At 35.0% G+C, this 22,058-nt stretch overlaps 2 protein-coding genes across 4 annotated transcripts; both read right to left on the reverse strand.

Moving 5' to 3' along the window:
• Positions 1–188: 188 nt before the first annotated feature.
• Positions 189–17,694, reverse strand: LOC111794366 (ras-related protein RABE1c-like). The gene is made up of 10 exons (XM_023676338.1): positions 17,684–17,694; positions 3,725–3,798; positions 3,497–3,613; positions 2,801–2,873; positions 2,351–2,451; positions 1,842–1,907; positions 1,314–1,411; positions 1,039–1,101; positions 852–944; positions 189–735 (listed from the first exon to the last, which is right to left on the reverse strand). The coding sequence occupies exons 3-10, from the start codon at positions 3,567–3,569 to the stop codon at positions 652–654; spliced, it is 651 nt and encodes a 216-aa protein (XP_023532106.1). The 5' UTR covers positions 3,570–3,613; positions 3,725–3,798; positions 17,684–17,694; the 3' UTR covers positions 189–651.
• On the reverse strand, positions 4,940–22,040 carry LOC111794351. Of its 3 annotated transcripts, XM_023676322.1 has the most exons (19): positions 21,615–22,040; positions 19,894–19,973; positions 18,802–18,852; positions 17,018–17,536; positions 16,641–16,898; positions 15,671–15,736; positions 14,813–14,992; positions 13,590–13,641; positions 13,199–13,483; positions 11,919–12,029; positions 11,175–11,363; positions 10,530–10,805; positions 8,547–9,170; positions 7,503–7,978; positions 7,369–7,429; positions 7,206–7,274; positions 5,901–6,190; positions 5,550–5,816; positions 4,940–5,347 (listed from the first exon to the last, which is right to left on the reverse strand). In XM_023676322.1, exons 1-17 carry the CDS (start codon positions 21,834–21,836, stop codon positions 6,104–6,106), a joined length of 3,606 nt encoding a protein of 1,201 aa, XP_023532090.1. In that variant the 5' UTR covers positions 21,837–22,040; the 3' UTR covers positions 4,940–5,347; positions 5,550–5,816; positions 5,901–6,103. The 3 variants fall into 3 exon arrangements, with proteins under 3 accessions (XP_023532090.1, XP_023532081.1, XP_023532094.1); XM_023676313.1 differs by having other exon boundaries at positions 5,550–6,190; XM_023676326.1 differs by lacking the exon at positions 19,894–19,973 and having other exon boundaries at positions 5,550–6,190; positions 21,615–21,812.
• Positions 22,041–22,058: the final 18 nt, after the last annotated feature.

The following is a 22,058-nucleotide window of genomic DNA, read 5'->3' on the forward strand; positions in this document are numbered from 1 at the left end:
ATAGCTTGCCCTCAAAAATTGAAGACAAAAATCATAGGCCACAAGAAATCAATATGCATACTAAAAAAAATTTCTTTCAATTTCTTTCTCAATTTCATTAGTGAAAAAACTAGAAGTGTTACTAAACCATCACAGAGACCTGAGTATAATATGCATGATCTAAGGAATAAAAAAATAAAATCACAAAATAATCCAACAAGCCAAGGAAATTAATTGCATGGATTTAGCATCGTCCAAGAGTTAACAACATTCAATAATTCCAATTAGAGTTGGGCGTTAAGAAAGGGTCTTATAATCCCAATTACAGAACAACTGATGCAGCAGAGACCATCATTCTTCCCTGCTCCTAAAGAAAGAAAATGCTTCAAGAATCTTGATTATCTATCTACACCAACAACACGTAACGTAAAATAATAGAAGAGTCCTAAATCCCAACCTCCAATATATAAAAAAAAATAAGAAAATGGAAAATCAGACTGTCTTCTGCCAAAGTAGAGGAACAAAAAGAAACAATCAAACACATAAGCATGGATGAACAAAAGCCCCACCACAGTAGTCTCACCAGAGGCTTTGATTTTGTTCCCAGAAGGCACCACCACGAAATGAAGAGCGTCTTCGCTCTTTCAATTGGTTTGATCTTCTACTACCATTTTACGAGCCACAGCAAGTTGACTTTTGAGCGGCTTGACCATCGCCACCACCTGCGTCTGGCTTGTTTATTTTGATTGTTTGAGGCTGGATTACAAACAGATCTCATCCACGTTAAGGATTTTATTGGTGACAGCAATTTCTTCCTACAAGGCTAAAGAAAATTCAAAGCAATCCAGGATTGAAGACAACGAAGTAAATACCTCTGACTTGGAATCAGTGTCTGAAAGCCTTTGCTTAATGTCCCTGGCAATTGAAAAGAAAACCTCCTCGACATTCATGTTTGTCTTTGCACTCTGCGGATTATGTTAAAATGCAAGAACTAAGTACAAATAAATAAATCCTACAAAGATTCCAACTTTATGCGATCTTGAATCATTTCTAACTTACGGTTTCAAAGAATTTGATTCCATATTCATCAGCAAGAGCTTGACCCTTAGAAGTAGGCACAGCCTGCGACAAAATAAAAGAAAGACACACACAAGGTAAACACAGGATAACATCAACTTGAAATATTAAAACTAATTCCTATTTTGTGACATTTGAAGCTAAGTATGAGCTTTAAAGTGGAGTTGCATTCTAGATTCTTGAACCTGTAATTCTTTGGTGCCAAGCAATAAGAAAGATAAAAGGTTGAGGGTAATTGAGCAATATAATATGCTTACCCTTTTACTTTCATCCATATCAGCCTTATTTCCTACCAGTATCTTGTTCACATTATCAGATGCATGCTGTTCAATATTGCGAATCCAATTCCTAATGTCTGAATAAGAAAAGAATAGACTTCGTAATAGATGGAAATAAGAAAACAGTAGAAATGATTAGAGACCATAAGGGTACGACTCAAACCCAAAAAGCCAAAAACACCTCAAAATATCCAACCAGTTGGTTGGTTCGGTTTTAATAGTCGTCAGTTGTGGTTAGTTCATTCCAATTTTGATCCATTTGATGGCTGGTTATTTTAGTTCAAAGAGTCATTTTTCTTAAACTATAGGCTAATTTGACATCAGGGACAAAAAAATATTCGACCCACTCATTCCCCTAACTAAAGCTCTAAGTTAGAAAATCTTGAATGAAACGGTAGATAGAATGAACAATAAGCCCATCAAGGTCAAACATTTGATATTACATATAAAAGATGAGCGGAGGTAATGCAAATCAACTAATCATAAATAGGCAATGAAATAACTCACTGTTGAAAGATGACTCGTCAGTGACATCATAAACCAGCAAAATTCCCATGGCTCCTCGATAGTAAGCTACAGGGTGACAAACAAAATTACACCAAAGGTTCAAACTACAATCTCAAAATTAGTGACATGATAGAGTCTTTCACTTCACTGCCATTGGAATAAAAAATTGTTTTAGGGAGTTGGAGAAGAAAGTTACTTCACCACCGCTTCTCTCAACAAATCACATGACAACAATTAGAAGCACTCATTCTCACGTTCGACCTTGATATTCAGTTCTAATCCTTTTCATTACTAAATTGAAAGAATTGAACGGTTGATGTCAAAATAAACATCATAAGCTAACATACCTAAATGAATAGAACTATATGTATATTTAAATTTCTAGCCGTCACCTTCAAGCTTTATTCCAAAACATTTTGATCATACAGTTAGATGCCCATCTTTCATAGAGGAAGCATCTGTTCTAGTACAGTACATAGAAGAAATAAAACCAAATATTAGATACATACCTGTTGTGATAGTCCGGAAACGTTCCTGACCAGCTGTATCCCAGATTTGCAATTTGATTCTCTTCCCATCAAGCTCAATGGTTCGTATCTTAAAATCAATACTGCCATAAGATGCATATTATCTGAGATTACAGAAACGTTCCAAACTACATTTTTTTAAAATGAAATTCTATACTTTCATTGAGAAAAAAAAAATGAAACAATACACGTACTTGGAAAACATAGAGTTTTTCGGGCAGAACTATTAATATCATACACACCAGTACATGAAAATGTCAAACCAGCTATCTGATAAACTGACAATCCTTCCAAACCACTCTTGTCCCTCATTTCAGCTAATAATCCCAACCACAAATCTATTTACATTGCTAAACTTTATGAATGTTTTCAAATTGATACAGCACTAAGACGTTTCAACATGCAAGCTTCAAGGGAACACAGGCTACAAACCCAATTGTGGTGATAAAACTGGTTGTGAAAGAACCATCAGAAAAACGCAGAAGCAGACAACTCTTTCCCACACCTGCAAAATAATCGAAATGGAAAAAGCTTACAAGAAGGCTATTGAAATGCAAAATGGTTAGGCTCACAAATCTGACGCCCATTTAAGCATAACACTCAATAATTTCACCTCGATTCCAACAGACATTTAAGCATAACACTCAATAATTAAATTAATGTTCTCGAAAAGTAATCCCAACGGCCAGCCTTCTTAAATTGAGAAATAAACTGTTCTCTCCGTTGGGCGTCAAAAGATCACGGTCCCTTTTACCAGGTCTTACGACGTTGTTGCACACAGAACCATGGCGCATACCACCAGAACATGAAATATAGAACACAGCATGTCGAGAATGCCAAACTTGAGCCCAAAAGAGTCCCAAATAGAGGGAGCGATCGACGAGAATCAACCATTTTCAAATCAAAAGGTCCAAACACAAATTGAGAAAATGCAATAAATTTAGTCTCACCAAAACGAGAAAACCCGAAATCATGTTGATGCAAACAAATCCACACCACGCTACACATAACCCATTCCATCAGATCTCTAACAGCACCACCCATTTCCATTCCCATCATTTCCTCGACACCCAAACATAAAAAGAATTCAAAACTCAAAAAACAAAAAACCAAGGGTTGGAAACATACCGCTATCGCCAATAAGCAAAAGCTTAATGAGGTAATCGTAATCAGCACGAGCCCTTGCCGGTGGTGCAGCCATCGGTTTCCAGTATCCTTCAACGAAATTCGATTCCCTTCTGCGACCTGGAAAAAGGGACAAACACAAAAAATGACTTCCTCTATGAAATGAAACGACAACTCTGTCAAAAGATCGAACGCAGAGAGGAGAAAGCAGAAGACAGAGAAGGAGATTACCTTGACGAAGCTTAGCAAATCGTCGGCGACATCGAACGGGGAGAGGGAAGAGAGAGAAAGAAGAGAGAGGGAGAGAAATGAAAACAGATACTATAATTTCGCGCGGAGATTGGCCGATTAGGACCGATCGATTGCGGCAAGACGCGTGTATACGAAAGCGCTTTTGCTTTCACGAAATGGGCTCACTGTTTCTTAGCCTATACTCTACTACACTCGATAATTGCTTTGTTGATTATTTATTTATTTGTTTATTTTCATTAATTTAGTGACAATAAGAAACAAACAAAATATAAGCACTTTTATTCTCTAAAAAAAATGAATTTACCCATAACGAACTTTTAGTTTGTGCTGTTTTTTTCTTTTAACATTATTTAATTTTATCTTACCTTTTAAATTTAATTTATATACTTTTAATAAAACTTAAAATTGATATCTGCGCCGTTTTAAAGTTTATTTTAGTTAAATTAATCAAATAATAATAATTTTTAAAGAAAAAATACATGATGTGAATATATTTTTAAATTTTATTAAAAAAATTAATAGAAAATATTACAACCACTTGATCTTATAATTTTGTATCTATGGATGACTCATTCCTCCGCATGAACTAAGAAGAGTAAACCATTTTGACACTAATTATTAGACAAATAAATATTACATTTTGACACTAATTATTAGACAAATAAATATTATTTCAGTCGTTGTCATGACTTCGATATAAATAGATAAGTAAAATTTAGAAGCATGAACAAAAGAGAACCATTTTGTTTTGTGTTTATTAAAATCATAATCTTAATAGCATAAAGTTGTCATCTCTTAACAGGCATTTGGAAATTTAAAGACCAGAATTGATTTTTGTACTCAAGATTAAAACGAGGATATTATTCTAATTTACTATATTCTTCAAAATTAATGGTTTATTTTAAAGCTAACTCGTTCAATTCAATTTAGTTGATTTAATTTTAACTTTGTTTTTCATTGTAAACTACACAAATCACCCTTGAATTATAGGGATAGTTAAAGTGCACCCAAAATCATTAATCATTGTATCAATTGGCAAAAATTACGATTTTAAGCAAAATGGTCATGAATTCTTTCATTTCTTGGTACATGAATGGAGCCTAAATTACTAAACTATAAACATTCATCTTCTTCTACACGTAAACAAAAGGGGAATCGACATTTTTGAGCAGCTGCACAATACACTTTCAGATATCAATATAACAAACAAAAATGAACATTTCAGATTACCAAGAACTGAATCACAAAAAAGATGAATGTTGAAACAATAATAATGGTTATCACAAAGATAGCTTCCAGAAAAACCCATACCAGGCAAGCAGGCAGTTGAATGTCCTAAAAATATCGGACACCTGCAATGCTCTGAAAAATGAGACTCCTGAGCCATGTTGAATATACATATTTTGATGATAATTTCTCTCAATCAGTTAAGCTGACTTTACAGACTTGAAAAAACACAGATAAAAACATGGTTAAAGGACTGCCCCTTCAGGAAGACGAAAAACAGAGGGATTGCTGGAGTAATGTGGTTCTGTACAAATGAAATGAATCTTCTCAAGTTTCACTTGCAATCTGTCCCAAAACATTATACACAACATACAGCTGTTTNAAAAAAAAAAAAAAAGAAGACAGTATCAGTACAGGAACTATTGACAAAATGTCAGATTCAGTCAATGTATGCAAGTCTCTAAGGTGATTTGATTGGTTTCTCACAGTATATTCCAAGTTGCAACATAAAGTAAACAGTCTTCATAAGAGAAGCATGGAGATGGTATTTAAAATTTGAAGAGATAATAGGTAGTACCTGATGAAAATATGAAAAAACTTCCATTCCCAATGATTTGTGGCAGAATGAGGCAGACAAATCAATTGATGGAGCAATTCAAACGGTTTTCCCGAATGCCTTAGTTGCTTTCTTCTTGACGTATGGTTGAAAGGAAGAGTTAATTGGCATATTCAGGGAGGAATCTCTACAACAGCTAATCACAGGCCCAGTCATCAAATTAGCTCACCATCTTTGTGCGTGCTTAGCATAGAAAAACCAGAGTTGATGGCCGAATTCAAGAACCAACTGTACAATGGCAAGATAAAACTATGAATAAACAAGATCGTCCCATTGTATCACTGCCGCCTTTTTCAATGGATAGTAATTGACCTAGCTTGAGCTAAATTAAGTTCCCATATGAGTAGACGAGCTCTTTCATGTACACTTAGTCAGGTGCGTTTCTTCATATGCTCTAGAGATGGGAAATAAAGAGAGTGATTGAACATCATGGGTATCAAAACTTGTTGAGCACACCGCTGAATGTGATAATTATCCATGTCAAGAGCAGAATGCTTCTAGAAAATCAAAGTAGATCACAACTCGATGCCCATATCATTTGCTAGCTTAAGTATACCACGCATCTGAAGGTATGGATTTTCCAATAGCTTCTCATTATTGCTCTGCATGGTGGGAGAAGAAAGCAAGCAAGCATGTTAGCAATTTGAGCTCAACAATCAAATGAAGAGAACATCTCGGTTAAAAGTTATTCGAGCAATATTGCGAGAGACCTGAAGGGGCGCAACGAATTTTATAAAATATGATGTAGATTTCCACTGATTTATTATTTAAAATCAAATTATACTTTTCTATAAAATAACTAATAGTATAAAGTTAGATCAAAATTCATCAATCAACTACTTCAAACGAATTTAAAATTAGTCATTTATAATTAAAAGAAAAGAAATTAGAACAAGTAATTAATTTGTATATCAATCATTTCTGTAATTTTAGGATGAGCAGGAACTTTTAGCATTGGGAGAAAATAAAAGAAAAAAGAAACGTGGAAGCATAATAGGGCTCTAGTCTTCTTTTTAATGTTTTTTCTTGTCTTTTTATTTCTTTGGGGACTTTCATTATCAGAGAGTACTGCCAGTCTATTGTAAATCACTAAAACCTCTATCTCCCAAGCTGTGAGAGTGACCGTTGGGTTTCTTCTTTCCCTCCTCTTTTTCTTATATGCTCTTTCTATTTCAATACAAGCCTTGCTTGTTCTTAAAAATAAAAACCGTACATGAAAAAGAGATAGTAAGCCAGCAGCCAAATCAAATATCTGCTTATAAAAAGGCACCACAGCCTCCAAGTAATAATGTTCAGTGCATGCGAAAACAAATTTAAAGTATATGATCCCTAGAGTTTCCAATGTACACCAATCATTACGGGGTTTATTTGATCTTTTTAATTCATTATTATTATTTGCTTCCCATTAAAACAAGGCTGACCAAAGGGCATGTCTAGTGTATAAACACCCCAACTTCTCTTTTTCCCCTCACTGATTTGGTAAATCAAACTGAACTTTGTTTATGGCCAGTAACAATACTAGAGATGATGTGATTGCCAAGACAAATAGATTAATGGTGTTCAGGATATATTAACCAAATCAGAATCTGTATTTGACAACAAATATGAAAACATCACCTGCTGAGCTTTAATTACAAGATTCTGAAGCATGTATTGGTACTTTTCAGGTTTCTCTGTCATCATACGCTGAAAATAAAAAAATTTCATTCAGTTACGAAAGGAAAAAGAAATTTGAAATTTCATACAAATACATTTTCGTGGTGGAGAGGAATTTCCTTGCCTTCAAAAGAAACGCTGAAGAGTAATAAGCCACCCTTGAATCCGTATCATCTAGAAGCTCTCTGCAAAACCCCAACAAAGTTAACATATCAGGGTCTGAGAGGGGGGGGGGGAGGTAGAACTATGTGGAATCACCTGAAAAATTGTTCCCCATCCACTTCTTGGAAAGCAGATGAATCAGAACTGCACTTAGCAATCAGGAGTAAGAGCAGTGCAGACCGTATGTCAGAGGCGGCACCTGGGTGGTTCCCTCTTGCTTGGCTTCCAACAGCAACACCCAAAGCAATGTTGTCTGTTGCTGCTCCAGCAAGTTGAATCAATGGCCAGTAGAACAGAGCAGCAGGAACATGCGAGATCAACTGCATCGGGACAATTGTCTGTCCCTGAAGCAGTAATGCAGCCATGGAGGCTGTCTCATGATCAAGAGGATTATTATAAGTTTTAATAAATCTGCCTTTCTCCTCAAGTTTAGCTTCAGATTCAGTAACCCCTATCGTTTTACTTTCACCTGAGTAATCCATAACTCTGCCACGTGGCATATCATCTCCAATTGATAGGTCAGAAACTTGTGGTACTCTCAAGCATAATTGAGAGAAGAGTATGTCACACATCTGTTCAGGAATAGCAGCGAATTAAATTCCAGATAACAAGGGTGGGAAGGAGATTCGATCAGTGAGCATAGCTCATAAAATAGTTCATTAAACCAGGATATATTAGGATTCATGAGCAACATAAACAAGAAATGTTATATAAAAGTCATACGATCAGAAATATCAAAATCAAGAAGACATCAGATTGTATAGTAGAAATAGCACTTCTTTTAAACTTTCTGATGCTCCAACAGGATCACAAATGGTATAGATAAAAACTTGGATTACTAGAACATATCCAACTGCAAATTTTAAAAGCATATTACATCTAAAATAACACCAAAACCAGAAATAAGATCATTCGCAAGATTAAAGAATCCTGAATAAACATGTAGTGGGTTCAAAGTTTCCTCAAAGAACTTTTCTAATCCAAAATTATATTTAAAAGATTAACTAGATCTTCCAATAAGTCATATGAATATACAAGGAGAACAAGGACTAGTGTTTTTCAGTTTTTCAATCCATGACTTCAATATGTAGAACAAGGAGAGCTTATGCTGATAATATGTTCATATCATTAAAGAGGTACCTTTAAAATATTGGTGCGATCAGTTTCATTTATCTGAAAAACCAAAAAAAGAGAACTGCACATTATGTCTATCACTGCATTAGCTTTCTCTAGACGGCTATCTTTTGATGCCTGGCCAATGTTGATGCTGCCAGAATTTCGCAATTCATTCTCATGCAACAAAAATTTGCATCGCATAAGAAGTCTTTCTACAACAAATAAAAAACCCCATCTAATGAAGTTGTGTTTTGACTTCAAAAGTCCGCACATGAGCCAGATTGAAAGTGGCACATCTGAAGTTGTTGAATAATCATTCAAACCAGCGTACGCAATTCTCTGCTGTAATCTTTTCACATTTGTCCACATACTTTCGTCCCTTTCACCAGTTATTTCTTCAAAAAGGAGATCCCCTAGCCAGACATAACCATTTTGACGATAAGCAATTCTCTCTGAATGAATCAGGGAATGCAGAGTGGCCCATGATAGCTTGGATTTCATGCTAACACCATTTCTTAATAAAGAACCTTGAATGCTTTCAAAAAGTTTGAGAGATTTGGTTATCTGTATCATATAAGAGAACTCATTGTCCAAATGTGTAAACGATTTGATTATTGTATTAAATTTCTCCATTACGTTCTCCAAGAGCTGCAAAAGAAGAACAATCAGAAGTTAAAACCATTATCAAGTTTAAGTTGGATAAAATTGAGAGAAAAATACATTTCATCTCAAAAGTCTTACAAAAAGAACTTGTACCTAACATGCAGGATACAGACACAAGACATAAATATGACATAATAAAGATATGATGACATGTCATTTTAAAAAATCTAGGACATAGACACAGGACATTTTTATTAAAATATATATCATTGTTATACAAGGAAATTAAGTCACTAAGTTTATGCATAGTATATGCTTAAAAATACGAGTTTAATCTATTTCATTCTCAAAATTTATTATTTTTGTCCTATACTATTACGTGACTATTCAGTTTATTTAACAAGTATTTAATACATATTTAACAAATGTTATCCTATATTGACTTTGTACAACTTGAGTCTAACATATTTTTCTATAATGCTAATAAGAGTTCGATCTGTGTCGAACATAGACAAGTTACCTAAACTAAAGTATCAATGTTTCATAGATTTATACCAACTTAAAGGCAAGAAATTTACGAGAAGGCATCCTGTTGGCAACAATAAGACATAAGTAATCTCATCGGCATCAGATTGTATTATTTTTGTAGAAAAGAGTAAAGGGGTGAAAATCCTCCTACAGAACAGGAACTCTCCCAAGACGTAACTCCTTTCAAAATAACCGATACACTCCCTTTCTCCCTTCTTTAATACATAAAAGGAATGTGCATCACTAACTAACTCTCTCAGTCCCTTACGTTCCCATTTTAACCCTCCTACTAGAATTTACAATAGGAGGCCTCACATAATCACAAATGCCACTTGAGCAGTTCAATCTAGCTTAATTGTGCACGTTGCATATAAGAGATTCCTTTCTTTCAAAATGGTTACTACTAAACAAAGTTAATAAAGACTTCCTTTGGATTTTGGCTTCCACCTTCACCCACCTCCCCACCATAATTGTAAACATAAATAACTTAAAGAGGATGCGAAAATTTCTACAATGTCCCATCCACAATCCCAGTCACACTATGAATGGTCAACCATCTCATATCATTGAGAAGGGAGAGAGGGGGCCGATGTTGATAAATAGGTGGTGGGTTGACAGGAAGAGTTAGAAGTAAAACGAAGTAGATAGAAAGGGTTAGAATAAACATTCAATACAATATATTCATTTAGTGTAAATAATTCCATGATTTGTGCGTAGAATGAGAGATATTTGAGGGGGCCTGGAAATTTCCAAGGATATATTATGTCAAGCTGCTACCACGATTTCAGAAAAAAATCATAACTCCACGCCATTTGAAACTGCTTTTTGACCAAGCAAGTAGATACCCTACAAAAACAAATTTAGATGAGTGCGTACCAAATTTAGTCGCTCACTATTAGGATATCTACACAATGCCGATGAGATAGACGCTTTCAAGATCTCTCCAACACCTTCCACTCCAAGCTTAACTGAGATGTAAAAGGCCTCAGGTGCATTGGCGAGGCTGAACAGGGCTGCAAGGGGATGTATCTCATCATCACTATACTCCATTCCTCCAGTTGTGATGCAAGATTCATTTATTTGATGCAAAACATAATCAAAAAGCACCAGAAAGAGGTTTCTCCGTTCTTCTCTTGAGTTTGCTAGAGAATACTGCAGTAGAGAAGCACTGAAAATATTAGAAAAGTAAGATGTATAGATTATATTATTTTTTTCTGTTATCATCATTCTGAACATTTCAAACATTGATATATGATCTAGTATATAAATCAACTTAACTTTAATCACATGAGAAATTCAAAGTAAACTAAGAAAAAAAAAATCAACTTACCACAAACTGGTAATGAAACCTTGAAAGTTAAAACTAGCAACTTAAGGATCTAACATGGGAAATATCTCTCAGGTATGAAATTATAAGCCTTCAAGAACAAAAATGGATGTAATCGTGATAATAAATTTAGTTCTTCCAACGGAGTCGGACTCATTACTCCATGCTGCTGAACTGTAGATTAATTAGCATACCTCAAAGAAAATAAACTTAGTTCCTCCAACCAGATCCACCTGATCTACAAGAAATATAGGGCTTGGAGCACCATCTGTGGACTCCTCCGGGACTTGATAAAACATATTTGTTAACAAGCAAATGAGCCTGCAATGAACTATTTCAGCCCAAGAATTTCTTCTGCTAGTTTCTAGAAATGCCTTAATAACCTGAAAGGAAAGAGAGAAAAAAAAAAAAAAAAAAAAAAAGAGAGAATAAAGCATCATACCCTCTTATTGATGAAGCAGCTAAATGAACAAAAGCATTATTACAATGAATATTTCCTTACGGCCAACAGGTCAAATTAACAAAAGCATTATTACAAGTAGGGGGAGCGACCAATGTACTTTTCACAGGAAAGAAGATACAAATAACATGACAACTACATGGCCTACACATCTGCTAAGTCTTTTTGTTAAGAACAGAAAAGGGGCACACAAATATATTTGGAATGAATTGCATAGAAGCCTTATTTAGTCTTTTTGCATATGGCTCTTCATTTAGCAGATCTGTTAGGTTGAGTTCCTTGATATAACCCCCCCAACTCAAACAAAAACAACAATTAAAAAACAAAGAATTTGTGGTAACATAAAATTAACCATAGAGATCCAAGATAAAATATTTACTGTTCAAATAGTATAACAATTTGTATCTTTAAGCGACTCTGGAATTCAGATGTAACCCCAACACCCCCCCNCTTTGAGGCAAGTTAACAAACAACTCACCCTTATGTCAAGACCCTTTAGTCGGCTTCTCCTGAGTCTGCCTCTGTCACAAACAAAATAAAGTAAACAGCTCAAAGCAGATGTCCAGACAGATTCTTCCTTCTCTTCAATCTGCAATCATAAAATAGATGTTTTAGAAATTGACAAAATAGTAAACATCCATTGAACTATTATAGTTACACATCTTCCATTAAGATTTTGTATCATCCCTTATTTGTGTTCTTCATACAATCACAGTTCTTTCTAAGAAATAACCTTCACACAAATTGCCCAAACCATTCCCTGCCAATTAAGTCGTGAGCTGAGTTAACGTTAAGTTCATAACCTACCTTATTCAGTCACTGATTCAATTACTCATGACTAATCATCTGCTAAAATGTAATCTCAATCAAGCTGTGCTCTAGCCCATAACAGGAAGCTACATATATGGATCACCTTATTCAGTCACTGATTCAATTACTCATGACTAATCATCTGCTAAAATGTAATCTCAATCAAGCTGTGCTCTAGCCCATAACAGGAAGCTACATATATGGATCACCTTATTCAGTCACTGATTCAATTACTCATGACTAATCATCTGCTAAAATGTAATCTCAATCAAGCTGTGCTCTAGCCCATAACAGGAAGCTACATATATGGATCACCTTATTCAGTCACTGATTCAATTACTCATGACTAATCATCTGCTAAAATGTAATCTCAATCAAGCTGTGCTCTAGCCCATAACAGGAAGCTACATATATGGATCACCCATGCAACACCGTAGTGCAACAACCAGGATGCATTTTTCTAACAAGATAATTCATGGGAGTAAGAATTCAACATGAACTGTCGGTCAGCTTGGTAGAGCTCATTTAATAAGTTGTACACATTATGATAAAAACTTATATGTTTATGTATTATTTCATTGAAATAGACATAGAAACAAAAGGCCATGGGCGTTATAAAATAATCTTGAGTTGGCCGTAATGGAAGACATTGTAAATTGTAATTATAAAAATAGTTTACATAAAGAACTCCAAAAGGAAGAATCAATAAGCATTTTCTCCCATAACGTGTCTGCACTCCTATTCTCCCCATTAAAAATTCTGTTTCTTTCATTCAAGCCAAATTTCCCAAAAGAATGGATAGTATTGCATCTGAGAAAGCACCTACTTTTTTTTCTTGGAGCCTCTGCCAATATTTTCCAAATAAAAATAATTTTATGTACTTCTTGACTGAGCACTACTGATTAGAAGAAGGAAAATTTTCGCAAAAGAATGAAATACCATACATACTTGGACAAGAAGAAGCAGTATCTCATACAAGATGTTAAGAATCCAACATTCGAATTTGTTAATAGATGAAGTTGCACTGATATTGTTAGGAGAATCAGGATTTTTCTTCCCCTGTGAATTAAATTGGGTTTCTTCCGCAAGATATGATTCTTGAGAATACTCTTCTTCAATTGTAGAACTGTCATCCAGTGCGATTGGTTCTAACAAGTGAGCATGAACGCCAAGGTTCAAGATTAAATCAAATGCACGAACTCTGCAGGTTGATCTTGGAGAACTAAGCATTTCCTTTTAAGGAAAAATAAAAAAACAATAATAATGTTAAAAAAACCTTAAACGTAGGAAAATATGCTATTGGGATAATTTAGAATGATAAATCAATCCAGAACATCACCTCAAGCATGGATAAAGTGAGAGGTGCAGCAATCCCAGAATCCAAAACATACCTGTAAGAGAAATTATTGAATAACTTCATTCATGCATGAAAAATTCAAAAAATGAAAGTATAGAAAAGACATAGAGAAAACATTGAACAAAATAAATAAATAAAGACATCATAATACATTCAGTAATCCATCAAGACCAGAAAAAATATATTGTAACATCAATCGACTCAATAAAAATTATTTTCAAAGCCTTGAACTTCGAAATACAGATAAACTTGGATTAAGATTATCATTACATTCCTCAAAGACAGATAATAGTCCGATCTATCAGATTGTTCATATCTTGAATAACATCGTCTCAATATATAAGAAAATGGTGCACATTGCTATAGCTAAGAATTTGGATCAGAACAAATGAAAAAAGATGGCAAAATAAATTCAGATGTCCATTTTTTGTTAAAAAAATTCAAATTTCATTAAAAATGATGAAGGGAAACAAGGGAATAAATAACACTCCAAGAAAAGCCCAATTAACCTAAGAAAGGGCTCCAGTGAAGAAAAATAAAAAAGAAAAAAAAACTAAAAGATAATTACATAAGTCTTTAAGAAAGGAGACCCAAAGAGGCATGATATCGAAAAAGTTATCACATTCATAAAGTGTTTATCCTTATGTAAACCATATCGAGTGCTTATCCTAGTTGAAAAAGGCATTTCAGCATCAACTTTGGAACAACTAGTTCTCAATTTTAACATCTATAACACAAGTTTGTTTGGTGCATAATGCCAAAATGTGTTTTGCACACAAGTGCATTGAATTAGGTATAAGAAACCAAGCTTTCATCAAGGGGAAAAAAACCCAAGAAAAAGGAGTGCAAATAACTACAAGAAAGGACATTAATCCAAAAAAAAAAAAAATGGAACTTAGTGGACAATTACGAACATGTTAGTCTCCAAGGCCCACAGCGAAGCATTAATCCTAAAATCTCCCATAACTCGCTCTCAAATGTGTCAGCTCCTCTAAAAGCATATAATTGCTCTCAAGCTATATACCCAAAAAAGGGCATAGAAACAAGCCAACCAAAGCATTAAACCTAACAACCTCACACAAGTAATTGTATGAGAGAGTAACAAAAACATAAACGCAAACAGGTTGAAATGAAAGAGAGTGATGAATAGTAGATGAAATTTGAAACAATCGGTGTAAGTTAAGCATCTAAAGGGACAAACTTACATGTCAATAATGAGTTTTACGAGAACGCTCACGGCCACATCCATCGATGGCTTCCCACTATTTGTACTTAACCTAGAAGTTACTGTAAGGGGATTAGCGATGGGTGAAGACATTTCAGAGCAAACTGCAGCAATAACCTCGCACACCTCAGCAGGATTCAGTCTCAAAGGCTGCTGTTCACTGATGGGCATGAAGTTAATTTTGTGAGATACAGATGCAACCACAAGATATTATGAACTTGATTAATAAAAACTTCTTGTTGAGTTCTAGTCTTTTAACTTTTTAAGAGCAAGGTTACCTTACAATTTTTTTATTTTATTGCATCTCAAGGCCGCATGTTAATTTGTACTTAAGAAAAGAAGAAATATTACGGGCATACATGTTTACTCAGCGCCTCAATTTAACCAGTATCTTAAATCAATATTACATGCCAAAGTCTCATTTTAATTCATACCTTCAAAAAAAGAAAAGAAATTGTGTGAAATGGTCACTACGATATGATAACTCCAAGCCTACCAGTTCAATAACATCATAGATCATGCATGAAAAGCCTATAAGTTGTTAAGTATCCAACAGAAAGGAAAAACCTTAAAGTAATAATTCAAAATGCAAGTTTCCCATATTGCATGAAAACGAGACCAGTAATTTTTCATAACAGCGAGACCCCCATATATTAATAAATCCATTTAAGCTATGATGATCAATTTCATAATTTAAATGGGAATTACTCTTCACTTGACACCACGTGGCTGTACAACACCATGTGGCTGTAGAAAGTGAAATAAACAAGTACTAGCTTTATCAATATCTATCCGTTATGAACTTACAGAGTTCCATATCAGAATCTATTTTTTGTACCTGTAGTAACGATATTGGAAAAGTGGTCGGGCCTTTGGTCGAAATGTACTCCCAGGAGAATCTTCCCTAAAAGACATTATGAAATCATCAAGAGAAAATTTATAAAAGTTAACCTTTATTTTAGCATGATTTGGAGAAATAATTTGGTTGGTAGCTATCATTGGACATCTGATATAAAGTTAATAAATATGAATTTTGATTTTTGTTTACAGATCCTAATGATGGATGCAGCCTAAGCCTGGACTTCTCAGAAAGAACAAGGACATTTATATATATTGTTTTTTTATTTTATTTTATTTATTTATTTTTTTATTTATTTTTGGGTAAGGGATGGGGGGTTTGGCAGTCTAAAGTATTTCAGTTTGTATTCCTTTTAACAACTTTGCTATTCAATATTGTATACCATCCAACAACCTTAATATGGAGCAAAACAGAAAGCAAAACCCACAGAATGGAAATCCTTCCGGTTGACAATTCCCCACCTGACTATTTAGTTTCTGGACACAGCTCTTGCATCTCAACAAAGACCAACATTTGGTTTGTAAAAAAAATTCATCAAAACACTTGTTCAGGGTTCTTTGAATTAATCACCCTACCAGGTTCCCTATCATTTGGTGAAAAAGACAGTATATTCTAATAATTTAGTTAATGATATCTTAGGTTCCTAAACTACTAACCATATAACCATTTTTTGTCTAAGTTAGATTTTTCACCCAACATTTTAACAATAAATCCTTAGTATTACATTTAGTCACAATAACTATGTCATTTCTATTAAATACCACAATTTTTTGTTGCCAAATGCCATGGCAGCAAGGACCCAAATGCAACAAAATAGTAATTAGGAAGGAAACTAAGATCCCAAAGGCGAAGCAGAGAGAAAGTTTAGCCAGTCCTTTCTCTAGATTATCTTTTAAGTAGAGACTAGCAAGCATAAAGAAGATAAGAATTGGTAAATGAAAGGCTGTACCAAATCTGATGCAAGTCTGGTTTTGTGCGCTTTGATGCAGTTATAGCCCTCAAGTGGAGACGAGCAGAGGAAGAATTGGTTATAGTCGCTACAGGCGAAGGCTGCAATAGTTGATCAACATATGGCATATCAGCTGTTCCCAAAGCTTTCCAAGGTTGATCCTTCACTTTGGCTTCTGTATCTCCCACTAAAAGTGCTGCTGCACCTACCTCTAGAAGATTACGTGTTCTCAAGTCTTGAGTATTAACAAAACTATCACTGTACCATCAAAAAGAGCCAGCATTTAACTTAACTAATGCAAAATAAGCAAACTACTTTGTGCTACTGCATGCATAAAAGGAAAAACTAAAATGAAGGTTGTTAGAAAAGTTAATTACCCCTCTCTTTGCAAAAGAGATGACCGTAGTTCCCCAAGCCATCGCCATTTCAGTGCATCATGTGCAATGTATTCAAGATCGACCATACCATCAACTTCTTCAATGTTAGATAAATTTGATATGGATAAAACAGTAGAGTCTTTATGTTCTGCAGATTGTCCACTACTTGCAGCATTTAATTGTGAATTGAAGGATCTACTCAGCATAGATGACAGTGCAGGAAGCGGCTGTCTTGACATAGAAGGTGCACCAGCAAAAGCAGCTGGTTGAAACGATCTCCTTGGTATGTGTTGTGCCACCAAGGAGCGAACATATTTCAGTGATTTTAGAAGTGCTCCAGAGGCAATACTTGATACAGGCAATGGTGAAAAAGTAGAAGGGGTTGTAGTCGCAGCAGATGCTTGACTTAAAGAATGAGTCCATGGTGACGACCTTCGGTTTGGACTAAAACTACACTCGCCAATCGTGTTTAAGCAAAACCGGTCTATCTGCATTAATGTTTCTTCAGAGGGTTTGTATCTGCAAAAACAAAGCATAACACAAAGTTGTATCAGGGAACAGCAAAAACAGCCATCTAACGAATTTGTAGTCGGGAAAAGGCATGTGAGGATTCCAGAAAAGAGCATCCAAGAGCAGTAAAATCATTTGATCTTTACAGAGAGAGAGAGAGAGAGAGAGAGAAAAAAAAAATTTATGGTCAAGTAGAAAGCAGAAAAGAAATTTTTCATTGAAAAAAATGAAAAGAGACTAATGATCGAAGAATACAAACTCCACGTGGAAGGCAAGGAGAAGACGGCAACAAAACAAGATCAAACTAAGAAAAAAAATACAGCAATGGCCTAAAGAAGAAACGAAAAGGTATAACTAAGAAATGATAAAGAAGGACATAAAAACAATCCAATTGATAAAATTCAGAAAAAGACTATGAAAAAGAGCTCCAAGAAAGAGGCCATGAGACAGGCAGCTTCAAAACTTTTGAACCAACAAAGCAAACAAAATCAGATATGAGACTAAATTTCCTGTTATTCTTATTGATTTTTTCCTGTTTACTTCTCCAGAAAATGTCCAAGCCCGAAACTAAACTCCATAAATTCAGGCTTGTGTGCAAAGGTAGACGGACTCTTCTTTTGGATTCATGTGGTACGCAAGAGACATCATAATGTAAGCCTTGTGCAATCTCTTGCCTTTTTGTTCGAGATTTATAAAAGACAAACAACTGTGGGGGTGGGGGTTCATAATTTGTTTAAGGCTTCGGCTCCAAACATGAACTGAATGAGAGCAAAATTTCAATTTTAATATCTAGAAAGACAAAGACAGAAATTTTACTGAATATTGATTAACAAGTGAAAAACAGACATAAATGACATATAACTACAAGAATAAATCACTAAGCCTGCACCAAATATGAGCTTCTACTATTAACTGTGAAAGAAACAGCTTATAAGAGGGAACTTCAATCACTGAATTAGGAATCAATAGCCTGTGACATGGGAATCAAAAGGAGTGGAGAAAAAAGTAAATTCATGTTGTAAATTCATGTTATAGAAGAAGAACATGATGAGTTGAGTTAAATAGAAGTTATATTGCATTATGTGCACAGTGAGTAACTGTAGTGAACGTATTCCGGTTCAATAGAACAACCCCTGTGACATGAGAAGTAAATATTGAACTAAAAGATCGAATGGTCCGTATTGAAGGAGAATGAAGTCCATCACGAAGACATTCAACCCAGTTCAACAATTATATGGGTACAACAGAAATATAAGATGATTTGACAAACATACCTAAGAAGGTAGCGTTTCAAAAGTGCCACCGACCTTGCAACTACAGCTGGGCTGGATGCACAAAAAGAAAAATGAGTTGTATAACGACAACACAGGAAATGCAAGAAAAATTAACACATCGTGAATAATAAGGATTTAACTTTTTCTACCCAACAATTACTAGCGGGTAATCAAGCATATAGGATAATGGGTTCGTGAACAATCAAAGATAATTTACAAACCCAAATGTTTTTGAGGTCATAGCTCCATCCTTATAGGCACCTGCTTAACATATCATATCACACGAATTTCTAATGTCAAGGGTTACAGGAACCTACAACTATTCAGTGAGACTAGTCAAATGTGCAATGCGTTAGTTAGCATTAGCACCAACGATTATTCAAAACAAGAATACAGGATATTGATGTAATTCCTTCTCAGAATTCAAGCATAAATCAAAAGTATTTCCTGTCTCGAATTTCCAAATATTATAATTGCTCCTGTTGACGAGTAAATAATAATAATAGCAGAATACAAATGATTTGCCTTCTACTTTAATTCTTTTATGAAAAACATTTTCCCTCTAGTGAATACAGTTAAACTAAATCTTCTTCACAAAGATCTGGGTATCAGCTAGTTGTAATGAGAGAGATACAATAGCTCTTGGATTCTCTAGGGTTGAGGCAATCTTTAGGGTTCTTTCCCTTCAGCTAATCAAATAACTCTCCCTCCCTCATTTTGAGTAAGAACATATCGTGGTTTCAACATACGCTCATACAAGAAGGTTGAAAATACATGTATACATGTATCATTATACTCTTTATCCATAGAACCAATAATGTCACTAAGAAATAGTTCAAAGTTGGCTCTGAGTCATGGGGCATTACTATCAACAGTTGTAATTGTCAAAAGATGGTTTTATAAAAAAAAGATACAGATTTTATGAACCATTTGCTGATAAGTAAGAAGGATAAAAAGAATATGTTATGTGGTACAGAACCATCTTCCTTCAAAGAATGTGAAAAAATTAAAGCAAGCATTAGAATTCACCATCTTATGCAAAAAAAATTCATGAGTCTCTTCAAAACCAACATGATCAACAAGTTTGGTTACCTTCGTTCCCTCTCTGCAATTGTGTGTTCCAAGATCACACAATATGCCAGGTCTGTCGTTGCAGGTGTTGCCAAATAGTCCTGTCATTTGATAAAACTTGTGATGTTAAAATTAAGTCCTAATGAGATGATACCTTGGTAATATATATGCAATTTTCACTAATTGAGCCTTAGAGTAACAAGCTACTCCAATCTCACAGAAGACAGTAGACACTGAAAAGTGTTCTAAATGTCAAGAATCATCGAGTATTGAACTGAACTTAAGAGAGCTGCCTACTTAAAGAATCTAACCCATTATTGTGGAAGGGAGGGAGGATGAACCACCACCTACTCCATATTCTGCACCTTTATTTGGGTTCAAACTAATACTGAACGTCCAAACAATCTTCAAAAGCATTGAATAAGACATATGATGGTACATAGTTAAACTTGTTAGCTATGATGTTTTTGAATTGTATGGATGAAGGCCCACTCTTATTTTAAAGAGGATTGAATCCATGCTATTACTGACCTGTTACTAAGCTCGAGGCTAGCTGATTTATAATGAAGTGGGGCAGGAATATCATACTTAGGTTGTTGTGACTGGATGAATTCTCAAATAATTTCAATTTTCAACTCAGGTGAAATGGCTAATCTTTATAGAAAGAATGTTTTACACCTTAGCTCTACTTGACTCAAGCGTATCCAAGAAATCGGTAAAAGATAGGATGCGAGCAATGCAAATCATTTGTGCATTCAATGACAGATTAGCAATGGGTAGTCCGATGCAGGCTACCATGCTGCGATGAAGAGCTATTGGTACAGAAATGAGAGCTTCCAACATGTGATTTTATCACTTCTCCATAAATTGAAGAATTTGGTAGTAAAGAATTTCCGGGCATGCCTAACTGGACAGCATTATTAAAATACTAAGTAACGTTAGCTTAATTGAGTCTAATCTCCTGACCTTGCCTCTTAACTAGATTCGAAAGCTTTGTACTGCCGAACCATCCTTATATTCATTACTGTTCTAATTTTTACGCCATTATTAGAGAAAAAGCACGACATTGTGCAGATATAAAAATACATCAATTAAACAAATAAGAAAGCAAATGATTGAGAATGAAGATGATACCGTCTCATTATAACAGGTGAATAATTAAATATGAGAACTATCCCATGATGCAAATAAACCCCAACGGAATAGATTTATATAGTTCAACTCGACACGAGTATTTGAGCGTTCTATTTTAGTTTTCATTTATTTCTTTGAAAATAATTGATTAACGGGAACGCATTCACCTAAGAGAAGTAAATTGCCATAATTATACTTCCACTTGAACGCTATAGTTGTATTCTTACATTACCAATAATCTACAAAAAAAAGCACAGACGATACTTCCAACATCCAATTCCGAATCATACAACANAAAAAAAAAAAAAAAAAAAAAAAAAAAAAAAAAAAAAAAAAAAGATGTATATCGACACAATTCAATCGGAAAAAACGAAACAACCATTCACGTTCACAAGAAGCCAGCCAATGTTAGAAATCCCAGCCCTCAACCAGGCAACAAATGAACCTTAGACCCATAGAAATTCCCACAGAACCCGCAGCTTAAGTCAAACAAACGGAAAATTCCAATTAAAAAAAAAAATGAATCCGAAAAGACGGATTCTGGAGTAATCCAAGCAGAATTGCAAGATCCAAACAAAATGAACACAGGAAACCTCGTAATTACTCACCCGAAGAGTCCTGGAAGCTTCGGCAACGACGACTGAAGCAGAGGGACCTCCATGATGCGAATTAGCAGCAGAGGAAGAGAGGCAATCAGCGATGGCTCTACGTAGCGGTTCAGGAGGCTTCTTGAGCGATGAAGATCTCAAACGAGAGACACCAGACACCGGTCCCAAGTGTTGGAGCCGAGAACTCCCTGGGCTCCGGGAAGGACTGAAGGCGGAAGACATAAGAACACAAAATTCCACAGAGAAAAAGCAAAGAAGAAGAAGAAGATGAAGAAGGAGTGAGTTGAAGTTGTTGGATGCCGGAGGTCGGAAGTGCTTCCTTCTACATTTGAAACAGAATCAGAAAAAAACTGTCGGAAGCTTCGCTGCCGGTGAGAGAGTTTCAGGAATGAAAGAGGAATGAATGAAAAGGAAGACGAAAATATAAAACAATTTCTAAAAAAA

This window comes from Cucurbita pepo, chromosome LG01 (assembly GCF_002806865.2).
Source record: "Cucurbita pepo subsp. pepo cultivar mu-cu-16 chromosome LG01, ASM280686v2, whole genome shotgun sequence".
NCBI classification, from domain to species: Eukaryota; Viridiplantae; Streptophyta; class Magnoliopsida; order Cucurbitales; family Cucurbitaceae; genus Cucurbita; species Cucurbita pepo.